This window comes from Antechinus flavipes, chromosome 5 (assembly GCF_016432865.1).
Source record: "Antechinus flavipes isolate AdamAnt ecotype Samford, QLD, Australia chromosome 5, AdamAnt_v2, whole genome shotgun sequence".
NCBI lineage: Eukaryota > Metazoa > Chordata > Mammalia > Dasyuromorphia > Dasyuridae > Antechinus > Antechinus flavipes.
This window is the reverse complement of record NC_067402.1, coordinates 25156499-25170317: the sequence shown is the minus strand read 5'-3', so window position 1 is coordinate 25170317 and position 13819 is coordinate 25156499. Positions and strand designations below refer to the sequence as shown.

Sequence of the window (13819 nt, the reverse complement as noted above, 5' to 3'; positions counted from 1 at the left end):
TGCTTAATCAAACACTGGCCTCTTGCCCAAAATCCAGGGTTGCAACAGAGCACCACAAAACCCTTCCCTCCTAATGGCAGTTATCTTATATTCAGTAAGGAATGGGAGGCCATTGAGGAGGGGGGCCCTAGGAAGATAACCTGGAAGTAGCCAAGATGTAGACTCAGTGAATTAAAGCTTCCCATGAGTCCAAATGGCTGGCTCGGTGGATAACGGGCTCTCCATCACTGGAGGTCTTCAAATAGAACGTTGATCACCACCTAATGGAGATGCTGTCTAGAGGATTTCTGCTCAGATCTGGGGTGGTTTGAGGATACCCCTTTCTAACTAGGAAGGTTTACAATTTCATGAAATATAGATAGGGAATTATAGGAAAAAATACGAAACAAAAAGATTTGGGGTCATTAGCTTTAACAGAAGTCATAGTGAAAACCAAGTGTGGGAGGAAAATGAAGAGCTAGAAAAATGACCATAATAATGAGGAAAAACAGCATCAAGGGACGGAGACAGCTAGATCGGGCAATAAGGATTTCTGTGCTATATATGATAGAATGTAGCCAGGGATGAGCTTTTTATCGAAGAGTATAATGGGCTCGGGGCTCGGGGCTCAGTGCCCACAAAGTAATCATGAAACATTTCTGAAACGGACTCCCAGAACACCCTTGCATGCCTCCATGATGGCTGGAGCCAGAGAGAGACCACGGTGAATTTTCCTACACTTAGCTTTTAGATGGAAAACGAGCAGGCTATTAAAAGGGAAGGCTCCATCTAAATGAACGGGGAGCCTCTTGGATCTTTTAGAGCTCACACCTTCCCCATGGAACCAATTGCAAAATTCTCTCTCAGTTTCAAATGGACATTCCTACCCATTCAATCTCTACACAGCGTTGAGTGACAGACACTTACCGACCTCAGAAAGGTAAAGAGAAGGGATTCCTAGAAGAGGCGTGGTCTCTGGGAACCCGGTCTCCAGGAGGTCTGAGCAAGGATGGGGAAGTAAACATGGAGACCGGAGAATCACATTCCAGGTCAAGAAGGAAGAGACCTTCTCTATAGCTACCAAGGGAAACTTTCTATTGTTGTGACAACCAAGGTATCTGTTAACCACCTGACCGATCAGCTGTTTCTCTTGCACTTTGTTATGAAGGGAGCCCATTGTTCAGAATAAAAGTCAGAGTTAACTGGACCCACCCACATCAAACCTTAGGAAGCCTCCCTTGGTTGAGGAAGGCCCAGATGGGCAGGTGTCCACACTGAGCACAGACATGTCCCCGTCTTGCTCTGTCATCGGCCCCCAAGTGTCCCCCGTCTTGTTTGTTCCCAGGTTAAAGAGCACTTGCGGCCCCTAGAGGAAGGTGATCAAAGCAGGCGGCGCAGAGCCCGGCGCCAGTCTCGGCTCCTGGCAGGGGGGCGACTCGGGCAGACGCCGCGTTACCTACCTAAAGTTTTCCAGCTCGACGGCCTCCGTGGACTCCTGCCAGTGACCCCGACTCCTGTGTCCACCAGCCTTGAGAGCGTGTTCAGATTTCGTCATACTATTCTGGGCACTGTCAAAGTGAATGGCCGGAAGCTGCAGAGAAGACAAAGGCTCGCATTTATACATGAACCTCTTCTGACTACGAAGGCCTTTAGCGCGCCAGGCAAAGTGACAAAACACGGGAGGAACCAGCTGCACTTGGGGGCCGCTACGGCCATCATTTCTCCCCTTTACATAGGCTATCCCGTGTGAGGCTCGGGCCGCCCTGGGAGAGGCTGAAAGGGTGTGAATGACTTCTCCAGAATCGGGGTCCAGCTAGCATTTGAGCTCAGGCTTTCTTGACACCAAAGCCAAGGGAGTAGCTAACTACTACTCGTCTGGATAGCCCCAAACAAGGACCAGATCTGTACCAATTAAAGCAGAGACCACAAGAATAAAACCACTAAAAACTTTTCATTCTCAGCACCCCCAGACCCCCATAAGGCAAGGTCAGCCAGGCTCACGTTTCGGGATCCAGCTGTGGGAACACAGACTCATTTTCTCCAGACCTGAATCCCATCCACAATCCTAAGGGACAGACAACCCCGAGTCTGGCTTGCCACCTGAAGAAAACTAATCAGAAGGCAGACGGCCAAGGGTATAACAGGCCTGAACTGGCTAAAGGGGGAGGGGCTTCTGGGGCTAAAAGAAAGGAACCTTAGCTAAGTCTTCTCCACACCTGGACCCCAAACTACCAAGTAGCTAAGGAGGTGCAGCCTCAAGGACTGGACTAGGAGAAAGATAAACATGACAGTGAAAAGGGGAAAGATGTAGGGAGAACATAAGAGGAAAGAGGAGGAGGGGAAAGGAGGGGGAAAGGCCAAGAGAAGAGCACAAACAAACAGAGAAATTCACAAAGATGACAGGAAAAAAAATACTCAATACATTAGATAATTATGCTCTCTAAAGGAAAATGAGCCTAACTCTAGTGAAAAAGAAAAGAATTACATGGACCCCCAGAGATCATGAGGCAACAAGAAACTCCAGAATGTAACTTTTAAAAGGAATATTAGGATAGACATTGAGTCAGAATGCAGAACTCTCCAAAATGACAACAGAGCAGACATCTTAGACCACATGATGAAGAACCTCTCTAAAGTAGTAGTGGCTAGAAAAAGAGAAAGATTTGAAGTTCAAAAATACAGACAAGGACAAAACAATGACAGAAAAGAAACAAACGACTATTTTAAGTGAGGAATATTTTAGTTTCATTAAGGTGACTAACATATCTGACTCACTTACCAGTAGATATAATTTAAGAATCACAGGATTCCCGGGGCCGGGGGTGGAGGGTGGGGGGGAGTGATAAATTTAACAGTGTGAATAGCACATGGTATGAATTAACTTTATGTGCCCACAATGTTTGACTACAAGTGACCCAATATGGAGTTTCTTGATATACTCCACAAAACACCTCTAGAGGAAAATCCTGTTCTTTTAACTCCAAGCCACAGTTATTAAATTTGAGGATTTCAACAGAAGCAACAAATTTTGCAAGCAGCTAATAGAGAAGCCTTCATTTAAAAAGGAAGACCAATTCAATTTAATCCAATATCCATCAATAAACACAGGAAATTAGAGAAAAACATGAGCAAAATAAGATGCCCTGTAAAACTGAGTTTGCTTATTAATGTTAAAAAGCCATTTAAATTTGGAACATCACAACAAAAAATTAAATAAAGGGGGAGGGGGAAGTGTGAGTGGAATATCTGACATGCCAAAAAACAAACAAAAAACTTTCCATAAACAAGAAACATGGCTGAGAACTGCAAAGTCATTTGTCCACAGTCACACAGCTAGAGTCTGAGACATGACTTGAAGTCAAGTTTTCCTGGCTCTATCCACTAAGCCAAGATGTCTTTTGTAAATAAGTAGACATCCAAGTTAAAGAGAGAATGGGAAAAGAGATAAAATGAAATAAACAAATGGAAGAAAAGCAGTTACATTTAGTTGTTGAACTTAAAAGTTCCAGTCTTAGTCTCCCTTCCTAAAATCCAGTCAACCATCACCCGTGTCTTTTGGACATTTTGAAACAGAAACTCAATGTATCAAAAAGGATTCATGATCGTTCTACCAAAATCAGCCTTCTTCTTGCCTTTTCTGAAAAGGGCCTCATTATTCTTCTAGATTAACTATGTTTTGAAACCTCAGTTTCATCCCCCTCTCCCCTCCAACCCCACATATCCATCCAGTTACTAAAGCACATCAACGTGGACGTCCCCCCATCTCTTGCAGATGTTGGCTTCTCTCCTTGAGCTACCACTTTACTCCAGCCTGTCCTTACTTTTCACCGGGGCTCTTTCAATTGCCTCCTAAGTGCTGTCCCCGCCTCAGGTCTATCCCAATCCCATCCCCTACTCAGCTGCCAGATATCCCTATCCATGTCGGTCCCAACCCAATAAACTTCAGTGCTCCCTACTACGTGAAAAAACAAATGTAAATGTCTGTTTGGCATTTAAAGTCCCTCAAAATCTGACCACAATCTAGGTTCACAGGCTCCCCAGCCAAACTGACCTTTTCTCTGTTCCTCACATGCAATGCTCCATTTCCCATTTCCATGCCTTTGCAGTGCTTGATTTCCATGTAAGAATGTCTCCTCTCAGGACTCTGTATCTCAGAATTCCCATTTTCCTCAAAGGTGAAATTTAAGCACCATATTCCATGTGGTACCTTTCCTGGTGCCATCAGACTCTAGTGCTTTCTCCCTAAAATTATCTTTTTTAAAATTTCATGTATATTTAGATATGTACATGTCATCTAGACCAAAGTTTCTTAAACTGTGGGTCACAACCCCATATGGGGTCATGTAACATGGAAAATTTGGCAACAGTAAAATCATAAAGAAATTCATTTTAAAACAATTCTTTAGAACACATATAATCTTACCATTTGTTAAAGACAAAAGCTGATTTGCACCCTAATGAGATGGATGTGCTTATTTATTTTTACATAAAGAATTAGATCTTGGTGCAGGATATTTGATATCTTTTGCTGTTTATTTCATTTATAGAAAGGGCTGAACAAGCTGTGGCATACAAATGTAAAGGAATACTGCTGAGCAATAAAAAATGATAACAGGTGGATTTCAAGAAAACCTGACTCGTGAGGGAAAATGCTGTCCACATTCAACTGATGGACTCTGAACACAGATCAAAGTCTACTTTCTTCATATACTTTATGCTTTTACGTGATTTTTTCTTTTGATCTGTTTCTTCTTTTACAATTGTAACTAATTTAAAAATGTGTTCTACATGATAGCACATGTATAACCTATCCCAAATTGCCTACCATTTAAGGAAGAGGAAAGGGGAAGGAGGAAGGAAGAAAAAATCGGGACTCAAAATCTTATAAAAATTGTGCTCTCTGCAACAATATCCTTGTTTTTTTTTTGTTTTTTTTTTTTAAACATAGCTTTGGGATATCCCCTTTACAAATGAGCACCCGGAAAGCCTATCCCAGCAGAAAGATACTGAGTCAAAACTCATTTTGATGATGAGTGTTAAATCATCATAAAAAAGAAAGTTTGATTTTAAAAATAAACTGAAGATTAATTAGGAGGAAAAAATGTATCTAAAACTCATTAGCTCCCCACAATGTACTTTAACCATTGAGTCAAATGGCATATTATTTTAAAAAACAGACTTTTAATCAAATAGCAATCAAACTGACAAGGAAAGGCCCCCTTCATGCTCACAGAGGGTACCCTCTTCCACAGGTTATCCCACACCAGAAAAAGAGGGCACACAAGTTGGAAGATGTGTCCAGGGAATATGATGACAAAACCCATGCAAGAAAGCCGTGCAATCAGGGAAGGAGAGTGGCCGGACCTGCTGGGCAGCTGAGGTTCTGGGACAACACTGACCAAATGCTCTCTGCTGACCTCAGCTAAGTGTGGTGTTTCTCTGTGTGGCTGACAGGCGGTCATCCCTGCTCCCCACTGGCCATTTCCTCCGGTGTCAGTGTTGCTGAGAGTCCCTTTCTCCCCATTCCTGGGCTTCATCTCTGAAGGACCCGCACTCAGTCACATCAGCTCCCAGGGGCTAGAGTATCATGACCAGAAAGCCTCTTTCCAAGAAACTAACACTTTTTTAGTTTAGTGTCAGAGCCTACAAGTCATTATAAATCAGATAAAAATGAGTTGAAGTCAAGTCAGAAAGGGAGAGCTCAAGCTGAATTTCAGGAATTTGATTCTATGTCAAGGCTACAGCAAAGTTCACTGCTCCAGACAAATATCTGACTCAGGCTTAGAAATTTCTTATTCCATTGTAGGGGCCCAGTCCCCCAAAAGTGATTTTGGGGACTCTGTCCATGAAATGCTAGGATGGCATGTGAATTCTTTTAAGCCAGAACAAAAGCCAAGAAGGCAAGGTCTTTGTTTGTTTCTAACCTCTTGGTTCACTCTCCTGACTTTTATGTAACAGCAGAAAATAAATAAAACCAGGTTTAGGTGTTGGGTGCTATATTCTGGTCAAAGCACTCTGGACACCCCCAGCAATCATTCTTACAAAGTTTAGACTGGCTGCCTTGTGAGGGGGAGAATCTGTTCTGCACAGCCCAACAAGAAATGAAGCTATTGTGAACTCAAAATCGAGGGGTGTTCTCTGCTACAGGGGCAGTTTTTAATCATTTTCAAAGAGACACGAGAGTCAGCAAAATTCAGTAATGAGGACTGAAAGTGGGGTCTCCAGCAGCAGCAGAGGAAGGGAGCTTTCCTGGAGAGCCTTATTTATGACTTCCCATGATTTGCCACTCAACTTTCCAATCACAGGAACCTTTGCAACAATGGTGAATACCCATATCTACTTCTCCCTTATGCTTTCCTGACAAACCCAAGAGGCAACATTATTTACTTCTAAGAGTGTTTCTGCTCTTTTAATTTTATCAGATGTTTGTACTTTTGGTATTTTTATATGTAAAGAGAAGGTGATTTTAATGTTATTGAGAATTAGTATCTTTAATATATATGTATGTATGTGTATATATATGTGTGTGTATGGAAATATATGTATATATATGTATGTATATATGTATACATGCATATATATATATATATATATATATATAAATTTACAAACTGGAAAAGCTTACTTCCCATAAAAAGTACTTGGGATCTCAGAACTTTTGTGAATTGTATTAATAATTTAAATTTTTAAGCTTTTTCAAGTTATAGAAAAAAAGCCATATATAATTGAGACCCTTCTCCAGATTCAAAACCTCAACATGCTTTGAAAGTAAGTTTCAGCACTTACTTTCTCTATCCCCTCGTACAACAGGTTTCAATCCAAATCATCAAGGCCTATTTCAGCCTCTTGGCTTGGAGGGAATGTTAATAGAATCACAGATTCAACTTACTTTTTTCTTTCAGAGCCAGGAGGGACCTTAGCAATCACTTACCATTTTAAAGGTGATAAAATAAGAGTCCCTAAGTAGCTTACAACTTGCTCATAATGACAGTTATCATCTAGAGTATACAAAGGAACTAGCACAGGGCTCTCCTGCTTCCCACTGACCACTCTTTCCACATTTCTACACACAGATACTACATGACATCTCAAAGATAACCACTCAAAGATGAAGGTAAAAAAGGTCAAAGATAAAAGTATAAAAGGAATGACCAACCCATTTTTTCTTCTTTCCAGACCTTTCTTATTCCTTCACTGTTGGAATCCTTACAATGTGTTAAATCATTAGAACTGATAGAGACAATAATTATCTAATTTAGCATGGTTCAGTAGGATTGATCTGATCCTACAAGGAGATGTTATGGGCCAGAACTTGAAACAAGGTACTAAGTGGAATTGAGGAGACAATGTTTAAATCTAGTTTAGAATTGATTTAATCCTACAACAAATAATGGTTTCCCAGTAATATAATGATTGGTGTGTTCTCAGTGTACAGCATATAAGCAAGAAGCTTTCAGGGCCAAAGAGCACTCTGGGAGATTGAGAAGCCACGAGTTGGAGTTGAGCTAGAGGCAAAAGCTGGAAAAGCTAAAAGACAAAATGCAAGAGCTCTTGGAACCAAGGAGGCAGAAAGGCATCTAAGAAAGCTAACCGGGCCCAAGGAAAGAGATAAGACTTGGAAGGAGAAAATAAACATTTGGATTTTTCAGCTGGCTGCGTTTGAAGTGATTATTACGCTGAACTGAAACTAAGGCTGCCTCCAGAAAACCTCCCCAAGAAACCCGCTCCCAGAGAGAATGATCATATATTATAGAAAAAGAAGAAGCCACCACACTTCACCATTAGCCTAGCTCCACTCCCATGGAGGGACTTGGGAGTCCCTTTCAGAGTACAAAGAAGCTCACTGTCTCCTTCAATATACATTCACTAGGGACCTATAATTTACTATTCCATCCCAAAAGCCTGTTATTTCCACTCATAATTAAGTCAATAAGACTATATTAGACTATAATGGCCTGATGAAAATATTACTTTTAACAATTCAAATTGCTTCTCATCGATCTTACGGTCACCAAACGACATTCTGAATCTTAATTTGTCTTCTGAACTACAACAATAAAGGGAAGGACATACACAGTCACTGGAAAGCTATTTCCTTCAGTGGACAGAAAAAGTTAGCCCTCAGTTATATAAAACAGGCTTCTGTAATTTTCTGAAACACACATAAGTCTGAGACAAAGAGAGAGAGAGAGATAAACAGAGAAAAATATAGAGAAATTTTGATTTTTTTTTTTTTTTGGCAAAACCATGCCAGACTCCATTTAATGATAATGCAGCAATAATGGTAATAACATTGCCGGTTTCTTACAGAGCACCTTCCTGCCATCAGACTGAACACTCAAAACATTAAAAGATAAATGACCATACAGCCCCGTTATCTATCTTCCTTTTATTGTGGAATAATTCAGAATGAGCATCAAGAGTAGCAGCATGGCATGGGAAAGAATGTGACACACAATGCTTTGGAAAAATTCATTTCCCTAAAGTTTTATAAGCCAGTATGACAGGAACTCAATAGGAGATAAGAGCACATATGTCTAGACTATGCAATAAAATCTTGGATAATTAGAAATGATTGAGGATAAAGGTCAGCCTGAATCGAAAACAACTATAATTTTCGAATACAGCCGTGAGCCCAAGATCTGGCACTCGGGTGTCTGGCACACCCGTCTGAGACAGACACTGTGGATCAAGAATTAAACAAAGCACTTGATCCACCCGATGAGAAAGTAGCTGAGATAGTCTCAAATACACAGACAGATCTGTAACTTAACTCGTTAGTTCAGACGCCCTCTCCAAGCCCAACCCTAACTGCCAGCCCAGTGCAGAGGTCTCCTCCTCTTCACATCATACAGGAAAGTCACTCAATCATCAGGCTGAAGTCCCCTGTTCCTGTCTCCCGAGAACCCTCAGCTCCGGATACCTTCCACCTTCACCCTCCAAAGAGATCTCCATCGCAGGGGCCAGATGTTTGTGGCTAACAATCATCCCCCCATTTTCTGTCTTGTCTGATGCCTGTAAGCATTTCAATTCTATTTAATAAAAAAAATAAATAAAAAGAACCCAGTTTGAGGACCTGGATGATTTCTATTTTCAATATCTTGTAAAGAATTGTGAATGATTTCAATTTATGAATGGAATGCACCATAACAGAAGAGAGGTTCGAAGTATTTTCCTCTCCCAATACAAATACTTCTTTTAATCATCAACAAATAATGAGTGCAGCAGGACCTTGTATCTTTGCCTCTTTCAATCAGTTGCATAATGAAAAAGATGTAATCCATTAATGAAACTTGTTCCCTACTAATACTCTTAAGGATGCTTCAATTCATATATACATGACTCAAAAATATTTCATATAGGTGGAAGGATAAACATATATTGGTACTTGTTAATATTTTGGGGAGCCATCCATTTTTGGGTTAATAAAGTCCAAAGTTTTTTCACACGTTTGATATTTTCCCCCTTTTGATATCTTGAACATTGATCCCAACTATTTCTCCTACAGCATAGATCACTTCTACAAACTTTTGGCCCAATCTGGCTTCTTTTCCCATCTTTACTTGGCTTAATACCATTTCTACATCTCCTAAACTACATGCTAGGCTATGATATTAGGGTCCACTCTCCTTGACAGTGAATACAAAGTTATTATCTCCAATTCTCTGCAGAACATCTCCCATTTTTGTTTACTTATTGTTCTTCCTTTTTTCTCTTTAGACATTCCTATGATAACTTAACTTAGTTGGATCTCTTGCCAAGCTTTCCTTAAACTGGACTTTTGCTCCATTGCTACTATCTAATGATTACATTAATACTCCCCAAAAGCATCTATCGTCTTCCTTCATTACACTTTATGAGAAAATGTACTTTAACATGGTTGGGCATGAATAATTGTTAAAACAGGCTATGGTCTTTTTTATTGATCTCTCCCCTGTACTTTTTGTGATTTTTATCCTTTTTTCTAGCTTTGTACTAATACTGATCTTCCATCTAATAAACCAGTGGTGTGCCTACACCCAGAGTAGATTCAGGAATGACTCCAACATCAATAACAAGTCATTTCCTACCTCTGAAAATATAAGCAGTTTCATTCTTTGTTATGTTATGTGTTTGCCATATCCAGTGTTTTCTTCTCCGTTGCTTTTAAAAATTATTAATAGTATTTTATTTTTCCAAATATATGCAAAGACAGTGTCCAACATTCATCTTTGTAAAACCTTTTCTTCCATATTTTTCTTCCTCTCTCTCTCCCTCCCCACTCCACTAGACAGCAAGCAATGCGATACAGGTTAAACATGTTCAACTTTTCCAAACATTTCCATATTCATCATGCTGCACAAGAAAATCAGATCAAAAGGGGAAAAAAACACAAGAAAGGAAGAAACAAATGACAATTTCAATGACAACAAAAGTTGAAAACACTATTTGCTCCAGATTCAGTCTCCATAGTTCTCTCTCCACATTACAGATGGCTCTCTCCATCCCAAGTCTATTGGAATTGTCTTGAATTGTTGAAGACAGCCAAGTCCATCCCAGCTGATCATCGTATGGCCTTGTTGCTACTGTGTCCCAGGTTCTCTTTGACCCATTGCTTTGGAGGGTGAAGGTGTCCAAGCTGAGGGCTCTCGGGAGACAGGAATAGGGGCCTTCAGCCTGATGATTGAGTGACTTTCCTGTACGGCGTGAAGAGAAGACCTCCTCTGCATTGGGCTGGCAATTAGGGTCGGGCTTGGAGAGGGTGTCTGAACTGATGAGTTAGGTTACAGATCTGTCTGTGTATTTGAGGTTCATCTTTGCAAACCAGCTTCTAGCCCCATTACCCAAATGAAGCTGCTCTCTCTAAGGACACTGCCGTTCCCTGAACTGCCCAAAGTTGTTAGGTCTTTCCCCACTTCTCGTGGGCATCCCTGGATGCCTCTGACCATCCTTTCTGCCCAGATTATCTCCTCTTCGGGTTCCTTTCTCCTGGTTGTCCCAGTGTACATCTGGCCACATCCAGCCCCCCATCTGGGAGTATCCCCCAACGTTGGGTCTGAGATCCCTAATCTTCCCTCTGTCTGACATCTCCCAAGGATTTAATGACTATCTCTATGCAGATGAATCCCAGATCTGAGGACCAGCCGACCTCTCACCTATGGAAGTCCAATAGACAGTGGAAACAGCTCACCGCCTTTGCTCCGAATCCTCCCTCTCCCAAATGACCTGACTTTGCTGGAGGCACCACCATCACCCGATCCCTGAGGTTCCTGACGTTACCTCAGTTCCTCACCTTCCTCATCCCAAGTCGCTGACCCAGCCCATGACCCAGCTCAGACCTAACCCACTTCAGCGCAAGCCCTTGTCCCTCTCGCCTAGTTGATACAAAAGTGTTCTCTGGTCCCCTGCCTCAGGCCTCTCGCTACTTTACTCCTCCAACCAACTGCTGCCAAAACAATCTTCCTTCAGCACAGGCCTGGCCATGTCACTCTCCTCCTCCATCACTTCTAGTGGGTCCCTGTTCTGGGATTTAAGAGAACCCCTGCTCTAGGGTCAAACAGAAACTCTGTGTTGCTTTTAAAGCCCTCCACCCCCTGGTCTCCACCACTCTTTCTGGTCTGATGGGCTATCAACCCTGATCATACTGAAGCCAAACTGGTGTTCTCTCTATTCTTCACACAGCTTCCTCTCCCATCTCCCTTTGTCCCCCAGGTGTCCATCATGACTAGACTCGCCTCCCTACTCATCTTCACTTAACAGATTCCAAATTCCTTCAAATTGCAGCTCCAGCAGTTCTTGCTATACAAAACCTTCACCGATTTGCCCCTTGTTCTCTTGGCTATCGCCTTCTTTCCCAGCAGACTTTGTATTTGACCACTTGGAATTCGCTGCCTTGTTTATTCCATATATTTTATACATGTGCTCATTAGGATGCCAGCCCCGCACAAGAACTGGTTCGGTCTTGTTATCTGTGTCCTCAATGTTCAGGGCTTACCTAATAAATGCTTACAGACCAGTTGAATGACTGTTCTCATCTTTGCCTTGAAGTTGCCGAGGATCAGAAAAGAGATGATTTAATTGAAAAGTCGCACCGAATTCTTCCTCTCTTTTCCTTAAAGGATATTGGTGTGTAAGCCGCACAGGAGACGGCCCAAACGTGCCATGAAAACTCTCTCATTACCTTTGGCCTCATCACCAACTCTTGCGTTTGTCCGTGCAAGGAACTCCTGGGAGCCTCTGTTCCACCGGCCTACCTTTCCTCTTATACTCTGGTCTTGTTTACAGTAAGAAGGTCAAGACTGATATGCCTCAGGATCGTGTCCATTCACTCATCTTTGGGCCAAGATAATACATTGAGATTTTTAAGAACTATGTTTCTAGACGGTCTAGAAGCTACCAGAGTTCATGCTGTGAGCAGGGCTTTGAAGAACCCGGGATCACTGCCATGCGGAGGAGTGGATGCTGGTCAAAAGGCAGAGCATCCAAGTATGAGCAATAATAGAACCAAGGCTCAGTAACAGAAAAGCAAGTCGGGAGTCTGAGGTATAAAATATGGCCAAAAACCAAGTGAATCTGAAATGGCCACATAAGGAATCGCATGAAGAATCCTAGGTAGGAAAGATAAGGCAAAGATAAAGATGCTGCCTTTTTCTTATCTCTGACTCAATTTTCAACAGCTTACAAGCCCACTTCTGCTTACAGCTCTCAACTGAGACTACTCTCTCTCCAAAGTCAATAAAATGGACCCCTCTATACCACCGGGCCCTGCTGCCACCCTTCCCATGGATACACACTTCTCCTCCCAGTTCCCATGATACCGTCCTCTTGGGGTGATACCTCCTACTAGTCTGACTCCTTCTTTCCCATGTCTCGCAGCAGCAGCATCCTTGGCACGTTCCCTGTGGATGGGCTCTCTTTTCTTCTCCCTCTACATTCCCTTACTTGATAATCCCAACAGAAATTCAACCGTCACGGATTTCTGTGCAAATGACTCCCAAATCAGCACATCCACCCCGATGCCTGTTCTGAGACCCAGTCCCTCTCCAACAGCCTGTAGAATCGTCACATGCATTTCAAAATCCACATTCCCACAGCTGGTTTTCAACCCACTCTTCCTCCCCACATCCCTAAGTCTGTCAACTCTGCCCCAATTTCTCCAGTCTTCCAATTCTACAACCTTAGTGAATTCTTCATTCTTCTCCCACTCCCTCCGACCCCACAGCCAATCAGCTGTCTAATCTTGGTGAATCCAACTCCCTTTCTTCACTCACATTGCCAATAACCTGGTGCGAACCTTCAGAACCTTCAACCTCCCTACGCTGGGTTTACTGAAATAATTTCCCCCACTAGTCCCCTGACATCCTCTTTCTCCCTGTTCCAATTCAGCCTACATTGTAACTGCCAAACAGAAGGTGCTAAAATATAGGTCTGATCCTGTTATTTCCCTGCTCAAGAAGCTTCAGATTCTTCTTTACTACTGTAGATGCTATGGGGGAAAAGGCACACATACACTGTTGGTGGTGGAGGAATTGGTCCAACCATCCTGAAAGAAATTTGGAATCGTATTCCCAAATGTCACTAAAATGTGTTGAACCTTTGATTCGGTTATTCCATAACTAGGCCCTTACTCCCAAAGGAATCAAACAAGAAAAAGACCTATAGATCCAAAAATATTTATATATAAAGTATTAATATATACTGAGCAGTAATTATTTTAATCAATTACTTTATTGATATATAATTATATATAATATATATTTTATATATTAGTAATATGAATGAATTATATGTAATTATTAACTAATCAAACATGATATTATACTTATTATTATATATACTCTTTTCTTGACAAGCTAAAATT

General features: G+C 41.7%; 1 protein-coding gene across 1 annotated transcript in view; it reads right to left on the bottom strand.

Moving 5' to 3' along the window:
• Nucleotides 1-13819, bottom strand: part of NEK10 (NIMA related kinase 10) — a 214046-nt gene that overhangs the window by 181066 nt on the left and 19161 nt on the right. Inside the window, exon 4 of the mRNA XM_052000279.1 lies at nucleotides 1440-1570. Within this exon, the coding sequence (XP_051856239.1) occupies nucleotides 1440-1570 (131 nt within the window). The remainder of the gene's footprint in view (nucleotides 1-1439; nucleotides 1571-13819) is intronic.